General features: G+C 42.1%; 1 protein-coding gene across 3 annotated transcripts in view; it reads right to left on the bottom strand.

Annotated features, from left to right (window-relative positions):
* Dora (zinc finger SWIM domain-containing dorado) overlaps positions 1-13,804 on the bottom strand; it is a 493,890-nt gene that overhangs the window by 167,337 nt on the left and 312,749 nt on the right. For all 3 annotated transcript variants that reach the window (XM_076798684.1, XM_076798685.1, XM_076798686.1), the window contains exon 2: positions 3,073-3,393. In XM_076798684.1, coding sequence (XP_076654799.1) covers positions 3,073-3,250 — 178 coding nt within the window. In that variant the 5' untranslated portion in view covers positions 3,251-3,393. The remainder of the gene's footprint in view (positions 1-3,072; positions 3,394-13,804) is intronic.

Below are 13,804 nucleotides of genomic sequence, written 5' to 3'. Positions count from 1 at the left end.
AAATTAACGTTAAACTTCGTTAAATAGTTTTTGAAGGAATGGATATATAAATATTGTATAATATTGATGTGTATTTATACGGGGTCGCCGCCGCGTCTACAATGTATGCTGGCGGTTCGTCGTGTGCTCTTTGCACAGGCCGCCACACTGGTACTCGCACCAAAGGTCAAAAGACTGAATTCTGGTAAGCTGAGAAAAACTGTTTGACAGAATCTGAGCTAACTAACCTGAGAATAGATTGTCTTAGACTTTTATATTTTTCGATAATGAATAACTAGCTAGTCGCTCGATGGGGAGGGAAGAGCAAAACGCATACGCGTGCAGGTAGATCAAATACTCAGAGCGGGTGACCTAAGTGGGCGCGTGCAGGCGATCCGGTCATAAACCTTAGCTCGCTCATGAGAGCCCTACTGTCCCATTGTACGGAAGTACACTTTTTAGAAGAAATGGTCGAGATAACGAACCAAAAAGGCAGTAAACCATTTTCACACTACACAATTATAAACATGGAGATAGCGCAGGTTGCTTAGCGAGAAACGTGCGGCCGCTTCTCGTTATACATTATGCAGTCAGTCTCATAATTGATGGCAGACACTTTAAATCAGAATAACTTTTTTTATAAATCGACCAAACGACTTCAGCTTCTAGACAGCTACTAGATGACATGTAATGAAAACTCAGGAAAAATTGCGTTATATAATTGCGTTAATTGTCGAGCTAGGAAGTAGATTTAACTTTGCTGCCACTACGAATTATTTGGTAGTTAGCATGATTTTGGACCATCGTATAAAAGATCGACTGTTATCCACGGAGAAGAGCCAACAATTGCAAATTGAAAAAAGATTTCGAGATGAAAATCGGTAAACTTTTTACAAACATTAAAATATTAACTAAACAGAAAGTATGACGAGTGTTGAACGTAGACATCAGATCCTTTTAAAAGGACCTAGTCGATTTATGGTCAAAACTGCCCTTAGAGGTTTTTCAATGATTAATGAACAATTCGAAAGCTGACTAAGAAAAACCCCTCTGAGTAAAATTTCAACCCCCTATCTTGCCCATGAGGTTGGTTACAGGGTAAATTAGATTTCGCGCTTCTCCGCGTATTTTCCGCACTCTGATGCTTCCTAAAATTCTGAAAAAATGTGACATATTTTGGATTCTAAGGCTGACTTTTGATAATTTTTTCAGATTTTTTTGTTACAAACTGTGGTCGTAAAAAATGAAAAACCTCCAAAAAATCGGAAAAATGCAGATTTCTCAAAAATGTGAAAACATACTATTCTACTGTTTAGTTCCTTGTTAAAGTACTATAACAGGCAGTGTCGTCAATTTTTTTTAGATTTTTTGTTGTGAGACATCATCGTCAAAAAACAATAAAAACCGAATTTTTTCGACGTTTTTGCTATTAGGAGGAAAGTTACATTTGTTGGTTTTATCGCAGATATATATTAAGTAATTTTTAGCATTATTAAATTGAAACAAGTAATTGTTTGACCTAAGAAATGTGATTTAAGAGAAAGAATAAATTGTATTTTGTGTGATATATACCAAAATGTTCGTAAAGTTTTGTAACATCGCCAGACGTCGAACTAAGGAGCGGATACGCTGGGGTTCTTATCCCGTCGGTGGTAAATGTTTTTTCCCATACATCATTTTTATTTTTTCAATTTCTTATATTATTTATTCATGTGATTTTAACAATATTTTTTTAATGTTCTAAAAATATTGAAGTAACATTGATTAGGCAATGAATATATATATTATTGTGTTCATCCACGATTTCCGCCAGATATGAAATTGCTTGTGAAAATTGGTAAGATTCCGTGAAAAGAATTTTGAAATCCACTTCTGTCATTTCCAGAAAATCAAGAAATCAATACTGTTTGAAATGGAATCTTTTTGCGGTTCCAATTGTTTTGACCATCTTAATCGGCTATGCCCTTTTAAATCTTATCACCTATACGTGCACAGTACCGAATGACAGGCTGTTGGAACTTCCAACTTGTGTGAAAGTTTGTAGACTGGCACATATTGGAACGAATGCGTACAAATACATATCAATATTATACAATATTTATATATCCATTCCTTCAAAAACTATTTAACGAAGTTTAACGTTAATTTTCAACATTATAAACAATTTTGCAACAACACATTGTTACGACTGTACACTGAACCCCGGAGTATAATATAAAGGAATATATAAAATACCGTTCTTCACATCTAGTTATTTACATAAATCTAGGAAATAGTTGTTATTGCATAATTATTTTCAATAAGGGTTATCAAAATTCTGAATCAACATTTCACTATCAAAATATATAATAAAACATCGCAAACATTTAGCATTGTCAATATACTAAAATGCTTGATAATATCGATGTGCTGATCTTCCCGCTGTAACTCGCATCATGTCATTTTACGCCTGATTTTATTTCGAGCCGTTCGCTTCGTTGCGAGCAGCTCGCATCGGTGCGGATAGCTCGCATCGGTGCGGGTAGCTCGCATCGGTGCGAGTAGTTCGCATCGTTGCGAGTAGCTCGCATCGGTGCGAGCAGCTCGCATCGTGCGAGTACTCGACTCGACTCGAAAAGCGAGTCCCGGCTCGACTCGACCCGAGCTCGGCTCGCATATGCGAGCTTGGCTGCAGGCCTAGTATCTACATAAATCGAGTCTTCGGTCAAAAGGATCCCCAAAAGGATCATTGCCACCGAGAACAGACTCGTTTCGCAGCTGAAAGTAGCAAGTTGTACGCGCCGAATGAAGCGCACAATAGGGGCACCTTGCCCGATGGTTTTCTAACCAGTTTCCCCGATCGCTCTACGACCTATTCGAAAGATCCCCGAATACCTAGGGTGGAAGAATGGACACGGGTTACCGTATAGGGGAGAGTAGCCTGCTTCGCTGGTACACGTCTCAAAGAAGAAACGTATAGCGTTCGTATAACGGTGCCGATCGGCTGCTTTCGAACTGCGTAAATTGGATCCCCAAGCTAGATGCGCAGGTTCAGGCTTGGCCGACTCTCCCCTAAGAAACAACAGGTGTGAGAGTAGGAGAAAAGGGACTCACCTTCGGCGCTCTTCTTGCCGGTTACAACGGTGACTCCCCAGCTGGATTTCCGCCATCCCCTCCAGTTGTTGCAGAGAGACTCCGGTTCGCTGCTCCAGCTGCATAGGGAATCCTCTTCGAAGCGGTCGGAATCTTCGAAGGAGTAACGATCGGTGCAATCGGTCCCATCCCACTCCATTATAACGGCGTGCTGACCGGAAGAGTCTTCGACGGTCCCGGGTCCGGGGGACGCATCGGTCGGCCCTGTGCCTCTAGCCCCGCCACCGGAACCGCCGCCACCACCTCCGCCCCTGTTCCATCCGCCGCCGCCACCTCCGCCGCCTCCACCGTTGCCGCCACCTCCGGCGTTGTTGCCACCCCCGCTGCCACCGCCACCTCCTCCTCCTCCTCCTCCTCCAGCGTTGTTGCCACCTCCGGCTCCGCTACCGCCACCGCCGCCGCGCCTGCCTCCGCCGCTACCACCCACCGCCACAGGAGACCGAGCCAGGTTGCCCGCCAGTTTTAATTATCGTAGGAATCGACACGCGCGACACTACGGGCCACTACGGGCCACTTCCCCTCCCCCCCAAGACCAGCGTGTACCCTCCGACGACGGCCCCACCGCAATCACGAACCGACGACACCGCCGCGCCGCCGTACCTTCACAACCGCGAACCACTGCCGCGCGAGCTCCCGCGACCTGCTAACCCGGTACCCTCTGCCCCTACACCGATCGCCACCGCCTGCGGGACAACAGAACACGATTAGTTATAGTCACCCTCGAACGTCCCTCAGACTCGGACACAGCTGCGTCGAAGATCCTGGGATCATGGTCATCCACGCATTCTCATTTTACTCATCGAACCAACAATTTACTGGCCGGTCTGGTTCATACGTAGGAACAAAGAACGTGACTGGAGGATCTTCACCCTGAAGAACGTGTGAGGGTTAAAGGTTGCTAGGGAAGAAGGTACATCACACGTGCCGCCGCCGCGTCGCGTCGCGTCTCGCCCCGCCGATCCAGCCTTTCGTCAATGGATCCAGGTGCTTGGTTGGGCTAGATCAGGGTCGCTACCGGTCTTACCGCTGCTCGGGGTTCTCTAGGTCTGCCTTTGAGGACGTAGCCTCTCCGACCCTGCAATGGCGCGCTGAAGTTCGCCGACCCTAGTAACATTATTCCCATATGCAACGATTTTTTCTTTTTTCTTGGCTACACCCGAAGCTTAAATTTTATAGTAGGGATCCCCTCCCACTCGCAACCAATCAGCATATAATTTCAGTTATGATTGTTGGGTCGTGGGTCTACGATGTTTACAAAGATCCGATATCTTTGTATATTTTTTTAAGCCTGTCGCTCATAGCTAGAGATTCCCTAATCAGTTTTTCAATACCAATAGCAATTTCAACAACTGTCTCTAAAAACAACCGCGCATGGTACAGCCGAATTAATCTAGTTGCGGTTTTCCAACTGTAAACAGTCCGAGTAGTTCATGCGTGCAACAGGGGCAACGAGCTATAAAAGCGAACCCGCGATGGTGCCCGTGGGAAAGATGGCGGAAAAAAAAAGGGAAAAGAACGACTGACGCGGCGAGTAAGATTTTTCAAATCGAAATGTCCGAACGGGGCTAGAATTCGGTGGCGCGACCGTTAATTGATAAATTCGAGGGAACGCTGGTGACCACCATTTTGCCGCCGCCGACACGGCGTCCGATATTTCCTCCCCCCATTATACCGCTGTCACCGGGGACAGTTACGGTGACCGCTGCTTTTAACCCTCGCGGACAGGTTCCGATTAGTTCCGACCGGAAACGAACTTCTGTTTTATTAACCCTCGGCAACCGGACGCGGCATTTCTTTCCGTTACGGTTACAAGCAAACGAGTCCTTTCGCTATCGAATTCTGTTTTCGACGAGCCGTGGAAGTAAATTCGAACTGCGCGCGGTTGCGACTGATGAACACGAATCGCACCGTTTCCCGCGACGGTCCTTCCCCCGTGCAGTTGTAAACAATAAATTCGCTGGTTTATCTCTCGAGCAACTGGTTTACGCGCGCAGGACTGGCGCGACGACCAACCGTGGAAAGTGTATGCATCTCCTAGGGAAACTTTTCTCAAATGCATCGGCGACCATAGAATAAAATAAATCTGTGATGTGACAACCGTGCCGTTGGTCGATAATTCGAAATCAGACTGGGAAATGAGCGCGGTTCATGGAGAGAATCCTACACGAGCGGGAACGGTGTAAAATTCTAACGGGACGCTAGAGGATACGGAAACAGCTGATTCACGTCGCCACAATGTTTGACCAGCGTATTGATTTTTCCCTCGCGAGAGGAGGATCTGTTTTCCTACCCCGAAAACGGTAGGATTCGAGATCGAGAAGTTACTAGCCGATTGGAACGTCGAACGTCGAACGTTGAACGTTGAACGTCAAACGGGCAGCAGCAGCGTGTGGTCAGGTTAGGTTAGGTTCTGCCTATGTTTCTCGCGACGCGACGCGACGCGAAGCGACGGCAGGACAAGAAAAAGGAAAATTCGAAAGAGAGAGGGTGCTGATCGGCGGGAGACGAGGGACGCAGGCAGAAGGACCTTGGCGGGTCGACAGACCCACGTCAAGAACGTGCGACGACCCCGACCCCGCCAAGGGGAGAGCAACCCCTCTCCGCTTCTTACGTCCACCAACTCTCGTATAGCTCTCACTGTTCCACCTTTCTTCCTCCACACGTATGCACGTATATATAGACACGGTACACAGAGAGAGACACCGACACGGGACATATATATATACACATACATACATACATGTGCGCACGCTTGTATATTCAGTACACTTTTCCTGCTTACCTCACCCTCTCTAACGAGTTTACCGTTCCGTCACTGGTGCACTTCACACCCCTCCTACTCCTTTTCCTTCACCTACTACCTACTACTACTACCCACTACCTACTACAGCTACTACTACCAGCACCGCCGAACGAACAGTACCGAACCAGAACAGAATGGGGAGTAGTACACAAACACGGGTTATATGTATACACGCATGCCACACATAGAGCCCCGCACTCGACAACAGAGTAGGACAGCTGAGCCACCAGTGCCCCACCAGTTTTATGTAAGAGACATTTTGCACTGTCTCCGCGGTACCTTCCGCGAAGGTTCAGCCCGGCACGGTCACGCGAACGATTCGGCTAACTTACGTCGGGATTACACACTACCACTGCACTGGCCGTCCGAAAACTCCAGCTATCCTACCCCATCGACGACAACAACAAGTATGGCGAGCCAACCTCCGCCTGCGCCTCGCTGCTACGACTGCCAACTGGCCGCCAGGTGGCGAGCCGAACGCCACGAACGTCCCCGACAAACCCCCCACCCTCGTCCCACGAATATCGTGCTCTGTTGACGGCTACGGAGAGGAATGAGAGTGCTCACGCCCGGGTTTTCGGCGTTCCCGATATAGTGCTGACATCTGCTCAGCCTTAGCAAGGCACAGAACCGGTCAGTCTTTTAGCATAAAACTGAACGCACATTATTTTTTTAACCAGGATTAGAACGTACAGCTTAATTGTTGTATATGAAATATGTAACTAACATGTAAATCTTGTGTACAAAATCTCTAATTAATATAAATTAAGAATAATATTAATTGTAATGATACGTATTTTATTTTTTTTCCAAGTTTGTAGTTGCAAACTTTAGTTGTAAAAAATGGAAAATCCGGAAAAATTCGAACAAATACAGATCTCATATCGAAGTTTAAAAGCGACCAAACTGAATATTAATTTAATAATGAGCTATTGTCATCAACACTATCTTAAATTTTTTTCATATATATAGCTACTGTTATTATTAATTAAAAAAAATTTTCTTTCATGAATAAATATTTTTTCCACCTCAGCACCATAAGATTTTTACTAGATGACTTTAAAAACACATTAGAACTATTTTTAAATAATTTTACTCGAAAACATTCTAGTTTACTCTTTATTTCACCGTTCTACTAATTTTTTATGGGCTGCATTGCAGCTCTGTTTAACACCCCTTTACAACCCAATACCATGGTACCATCCATATTCAAGGAAGAACAATTTTTTGCGACGATCATTGAAAAAATAAAAGTGTTTCCTTCATTTCAGTCCTTTAGTGCGTTGGTGACGTAGCGCCCAGCACACCTACCTGTGTTCTGTGTCACATCTGGAGTTTTATGGTACGCTAACAATCCCTATTGAGTCGCAAGCCAGACCATACAAACGAATGCATCCACAACTTCCAGAGACCTGCCTCCAAAACTAATTAAAGGAAGGCTAGACATGCAGTGTGTACTAAACTCCTCAAAAGAGGTGGATTTCAGTCGCTAGTGTCATAAACCGCATTCGATACTTCATCGACAGGGTGATCTTACATATTTCTGCAACAGTTCCTGAACACATTATCATTCATCTGAAACTGCTTTGTACGACATTACACACGCCACATAATTTTTATTTTCTAATTTTGTCAAAGTAGTATATATAACAGAATCATACAAGTGTCTACAATTACTTAAAATCCAAAATACAGAGCGTTTCTTCCTCTGCGACTGTAAAAAATGGACTTTAAAAGAATGTTTAGATAACAGGTGGGCTGTCCTTCCAAAAGGCACCTGTGGCCAGAGTTGGGCATTATTTAGATAAAAAATTATTTAAACAACGATTCGAATAAAAGATACTTTATCTTTATTCGTTATTCGAAGGTTCGAATAAAAAAAGTATCTTTATTCGACGAGTATCAGATAAATAATTTTATTCGAGGAGAATTTATCCGACGAATAAAGATCATTTTTTTTTTTATTCGAAGCGGATTTATTCGAACTTCGAATAATTTTTTCATCTTTTATCTGTATCTTTTATTCGAAGGCTTCTAATAAATCTTCAAATTACTTTTACCGAGCGCCGAGCTTCAAAGACCCAGCGACGACAGACGACATACAATGTAAGCGGATGGAGAATCGCGCGCATATGAAAGTTTAAACTTTTAGATTTTTCAATATATCCTCATGAAATTGTGACGAGCGAATGGAGGGGATGTTCCTGATGAAAATAAGGTCAAATTCGAGTGTAATCGAACAAGTTTGACTGATACGTAATGTTACAATAAAAATTACAATCTAATTAAAGACAGTCCAAATGATGTCGTGTTTGCACTCATTTTGATCGGAACAAGCTCTACAACTCATTCGTATAAACAATATTGTTCTGATTAAAAATGTAAAAGCATAAATTGCCAATAATGCTCGATTCTCCATCTGCTTACATTGTATGTCGTCTGTCGTCGCTGGGTCTTTGAAGCTCGGCGCTCGGTAAAAGTAATTTGAAGATTTATTAAAAGCCTTCGAATAAAAGATACAGATAAAAGATGAAAAAATTATTCGAAGTTCGAATAAATCCGCTTCGAATAAAAAAAAAAATTATCTTTATTCGTCGGATAAATTCTCGTCGAATAAAATTATTTATTCGATACTCGTCGAATAAAGATAATTTTTTTATTCGAACCTTCGAATAACGAATAAAAATTTTTTTATCTTTTATTCGTAATTCGAAATTTTTATTTAGATAAGTATTTTGCCCAACTCTGTGTCCTCGTTACAGCATTCGAACGCGCCTCCGAAAATTATTCGAAGTCGAATAAACCGCCGCATAAAGACCGTTGAAAATGGACATGTGGCGGCCTGGGCATCGAGCAGCAAGGAGCACGCCGACTAACCGCCAACACATATTGTATACGCGGCGGCGATCCTCCTCGGGAAGCTGCAGAGAAACGCGCGAAGATCGGTACCGAGGGCGGTCGCCGTTTGTTACACAATCGACTGGCGACAGAAACAATTGGACAGTGGAAGGAATGCCATCGAACATTCGCTCGCGAGCGTCGGCCAGTAGTAACGTCAGAGCAGCCATTCGTTTCAGTGCCGTGTGTTGTGAGCACGTATTATGGCGATTAGGTTTGAAGTATACATTTTGATTAGTTTTCTCGAAAACAGGCCATTTGTCCGCACAGTACGGCGGTCTCTTTATTTTCCGAGATATTCGCAGAAACTGTCTATTTTGATGTAAAATTCTGCCTATTTTGAATGACCGAATTTGTTCTTTAGGTGGGGGGGGGGGGGTTCTTTGGTTAAAATGTACAAGGAGATTTTTATTATCCATCCTATGAAATTATCGAGTCGATGTTCTCCCATTTTGCAATCAAATTCACAGAAGTTATTTATTCATAATCACTATAAGTTGTTTCTATATATGTATTCATTGAGTGATACATGTTATTATTTATTTTCAGTGTTTTCTAATGGGTGAGGTTCGCCAACTGATGCAGTGCTGGTTCGCCAACTGATGCAGTGCTGGTTCGCCAACTGATGCAGTGCTGGTTCACTCTTTACCTCACGGACTGGTTCCTCGGTCACCCCAGGACGTCCTGTTTTGTTTTCAACAGTTAAGAAGAAATTTCGCAGGTATTTTCTAATTATTTCTTTATCAATGTTTTTATTTGAATAGATATTGTTCTCTTGAATTTGGAATTTATGGGATATGGGTCTTAGGGATTGGTATTTCCTTATGACTTCTGTGAAATATATTCTTTACTTTCCTTGAGTTTTAGCGCCTTTTATATATATACATTAATATATGAAGCGAGGTATGTTTTTTCACCTTGCAATCAGATTCACAGAAGTAATTTATTCATGATCGCTATAAGTTGTTTCTATATATGTATTCATTGATTTCATAAACGTTGAATGAAGTCGTCACAAATGCAAGTATTTCAGGTACAGACAATTTCTAATTGCAACGCAAACGATCCCTTCATTTATTCTCAATTTGTCCCTAAAATTTATTTTCCTTACCGCGTGCAGTAGCTTGAAAACTTTACCTTCTGCCGTTGAATACATGTTATTATTTATTTTCAGTGTTTTCAAGTGTGTGAGGCTCGCCATCGGATGCAATGTGGGTTCGCTGTTCACCTCACTGACTGGTACATCAGTCACCCCAGGGCCTCGTGTTTTGTTTTCAACAGTTAGGAAGTAATTTCGCAAGTATTTTCTCATTATTTCTTTATCAATGTTTTAATTTGAATAGATTTTGGAATTTATAGGATATGGGTCTTAGGGATTGCTATTCCCTTATAACTTCTGCGCAATATATTCTTTACGTTCCTTGAGTTTTAGCGCCTTATGTACATACACTAACGAGCAAAACTGAGTCTACACTATTTGAAGCAACATAACTTTTTAAAAATCAGATCAAATGACTTGAATTTTATTAAGAAGTTGGAAGGATTAGTTTATTAGACGAGGTGTAAAAATTTTTGAAAAAAGTTTGAATTGGTCGGAATCGCGAAAGAAATAGTAAAAGTTGGTTTTTTTAGCTTTTTTATCTGAGCCTGTATTGAAAATTAAAAAATTTGTTTGATTCGCTTGAATAAATTATATCCACGCTGAAAATTTCACCGATATTGGTTAATTCGTTTACGAGTTATAAACGCTTAACCCATTTGCATCATCGCTCTACTTAAGCTGCCGCGTTGAAACATCAGCGACGTTTTACTGACGAATGACTCGTATCACCGCGTGCGGTCGATCGTATGTGCAGTAACGGACATCCAAATTATTCATGGAGTGTATTAACAATGTACTGTTTAAAACGATTGTTACACAGTTTTATATCGCAAATATCGCATTTTACATTTTTTTTTTTACAAAAAAGGAAAAACAAATATTTTTTTATACATAAAATAAAACTATTTAAATTAAAATGAAAAATTAAATAAATTAAAACGAAACGCTTCCACAAGTGGTTAAACGTGGTCTGTCGCAACCAAAGAATATTTTGCAATTGGAAAAAAAAAACAGTCGCAGGCTCGCGGATTATTCCGCGCTCGGTGACAGCTGACAGTCGTAGGGTCGCGGATTATTCCGCGCTTGGATGCAAATGGTTAGAAGTGGAAAAATTGCCGTCTTTCACGATTTTCGACTTAAAATCGCTCTTTTAATCGTTTATAACTCGTAAACGAATTAACCAATATCGGTGAAATTTTCAGCATGGATATAATTTATTCGAGCGAATCAAATACATTCTTTAAATTTTCAATACAGGCTCAGATAAAAAAGCTGAAAAAATCAACTTTTACTATTTCTTTTGCGATTCCGACCAATTCAAATTTTTTTCAAAAATTTTTTACACCTCGTCTAATATATATATATCATTTATTGATTCCCCTCGGGTTACAATTTTAACCCTTTTAGTGCCGGGCGAAAAAGAGGTGCCTATGCGAGAATAACCGGCCGAATTTCACGGTTTTACTAGGGTTTGGGAAAATGCTCATAAAAACCAAACAAGAAACAATATTCAAAATTCAATATTCAAAATTCAATATTCAACATTCAATATTCAATGTTCAATATTCATGATTCAAAAATCAGTATATTAAGGACGATATAGAGAACAAAACAATGACACTAGTTTTTCTATATTCATTGAAAATTATATAAATAACAAAGGTATAAAAGATCATAAAAAAAGTAAAAGTCCAGTTCTCTCTTACAAAATGTATTTGCACATACAAAAAGTCATCTTTTCATCATAATTTTATATAGACCATTTATTACAAAGTATATACTTTGCATTTCCGATATATTTTGTAACAAGATAAAGAATATTACATAACAAACATAAAAAATAACTCGAAGGTATATGGTAAGCGCCGGACGGATTATCTCTTCCGAAATACGTAATCCTTGCGAGGAACTTCCACCAATCCGTGCATTTTGCATAACACGCCCACGTTCCACGCCTCTCGTGCGTGAGAAGGGTGAGCGTGTCGTGCTGTTAAAAATCTAATTTTGGTGATGCAGCGGGGTGTCTTCCGGGCCCCGTGCTAAGTGCGGTACGTGACTGCTGGCTTACGTCAACGGGCCCAGCTTTCCCGGGTGATGGAAACCAGGCACGCGTCGCTGGGACACTCTAGGCTGGAGACCCTTAGACTACCCAAAATTTATGGCGTCCACTTGCGCTATTGAGTTCGTCGCTAGGAACTACAAGGACACATCTGTCCGCTAAGTGGCCAAAAACGTTAAAGACGTTTTCTCACAAATAGCGTCTTATGCTGTGCAAACCATAAATCTTTCTTGGTGCTGGTGCGCTGAAGATTTCTCTTCCGGCGCCCCGCTAGCCGCTACATCACGCCCTTACCAGTGCTAATGCTATCTTAACTTAATCCTAATTACCGGATAATCTATACCTATTCTTATTGTAGCTGGCTATTTACAAAATGTACAATATATACAACGTGGCAAGGTTGTCTCACGTTCCGACCTGCAGGTAGTCAGGAAATCTGACGCGTCTACCTGAGCGCGTGTGGACAGGTACCTGCGCGGGGGTCGGCTCGGTCGTTGGTTACGAGTCTTTGTATCGTACGGTCTCGTCACCGTTTACGGTGTACGCGGGTTTAAGGCGGTCAATGGTTACCGTTGTGTCTTTTCCGCGCACTTGAATCTTGAAATTCTTCCCGTTACGCGAAATAACTGGGAAAGGTCCTTCGTACGCGTTTTGCAAAGGGGTCCGCGTTGCGTCGGTAGGAAGGTACACATGGGAGGCGGTCGCTAGTTCTTTGTAGACAAACACTTTGTTGCCACCATGACGTGATCCCGGCACCGGGCGAACGTCGCGGAAGTGTTATCGTAACTGCCTCACCATGCTCGCGGGTGATAGAAACCAGGCACGCATCGCTGGGACACTCTAGGCTGGAGACCCTTAGACTACCCAAAATTTATGGCGTCCACTTGCGCTATTGAGTTCTACGCTAGGAACTACAAGGACACATTTGCCCGCTAAGTGGCCATAAACGTTAAAGACGTTTTGTCACAAATAGCGTCTTATGCTGTGCAAACCATAAATCTTTCTTGGTGCTGGTGCGCTGAAGATTTCTCTTCCGGCGCCCCGCTAGCCGCTACAGGGTCTATGTTCTTGAACTTTGCAATCAAATTCACGGAAGTAATTCAACGGTGGTTCATCAACGTTGAATGAAGTCTTCACAAGTGCAAGTATTTTAGGTACAGACAATTTTTAATTGCACCGCAAACGATCCCTTCATTTATTCTCAATTTGTCCCTAAAATTTATTTTCCTTACCGCGTGTAGTAGCTTGAAGACTTCACCTTCTACCGTTGGATACATGTTATTATTTATTTTCAGTGTTTTCAAATGGGTGAGGTTCGCCAACGGATGCAGTGCTGGTTCGCTCTTTACGTCACGGACTGGTTCCTCGGCCACCCCAGGGCCTCGAGTTTCGTTTTCAACGGTTAAGAAGTAATTTTGCAGGTATTTTCTCATTATTTCTTTATCAATGTTTTAATTTGAATAGATCTTGTTCTCTTGAATTTGGAATTTATGGGATATAGGTCTTAGGGATTGGTATTTCCTTATGAATTCTGTGAAATATATTCTTTACGTTCCTTGAGTTTTAGCGCCTTATATATATATACATTAATATATGAAGCGAGTTATAGAAGACGCGTTATAACTGTTCGGTTCGAGATTTCTTAAATGGTACTTGGTGGTTCGCGATATATGTTTATTTCGGAGAGTTCGTCTCGTCCGTCTGCCTGTTCGATTTGTTTTCTGATCTGTCTTGTCGTGTCCTGTCTGTCGTCAGTTCGGTTTTATCGTGATTGGATGATTTTGGATTTAGGTGGGAAAATATAGTGTTTTGTAATTGGACGTGGGTGCAT

Source organism: Halictus rubicundus, chromosome 13 (assembly GCF_050948215.1).
Source record: "Halictus rubicundus isolate RS-2024b chromosome 13, iyHalRubi1_principal, whole genome shotgun sequence".
Classification (NCBI taxonomy): domain Eukaryota; kingdom Metazoa; phylum Arthropoda; class Insecta; order Hymenoptera; family Halictidae; genus Halictus; species Halictus rubicundus.
The sequence above is the reverse complement of the archived record's forward strand: the minus strand, read 5'-3'. Positions and strand labels throughout refer to the sequence as shown.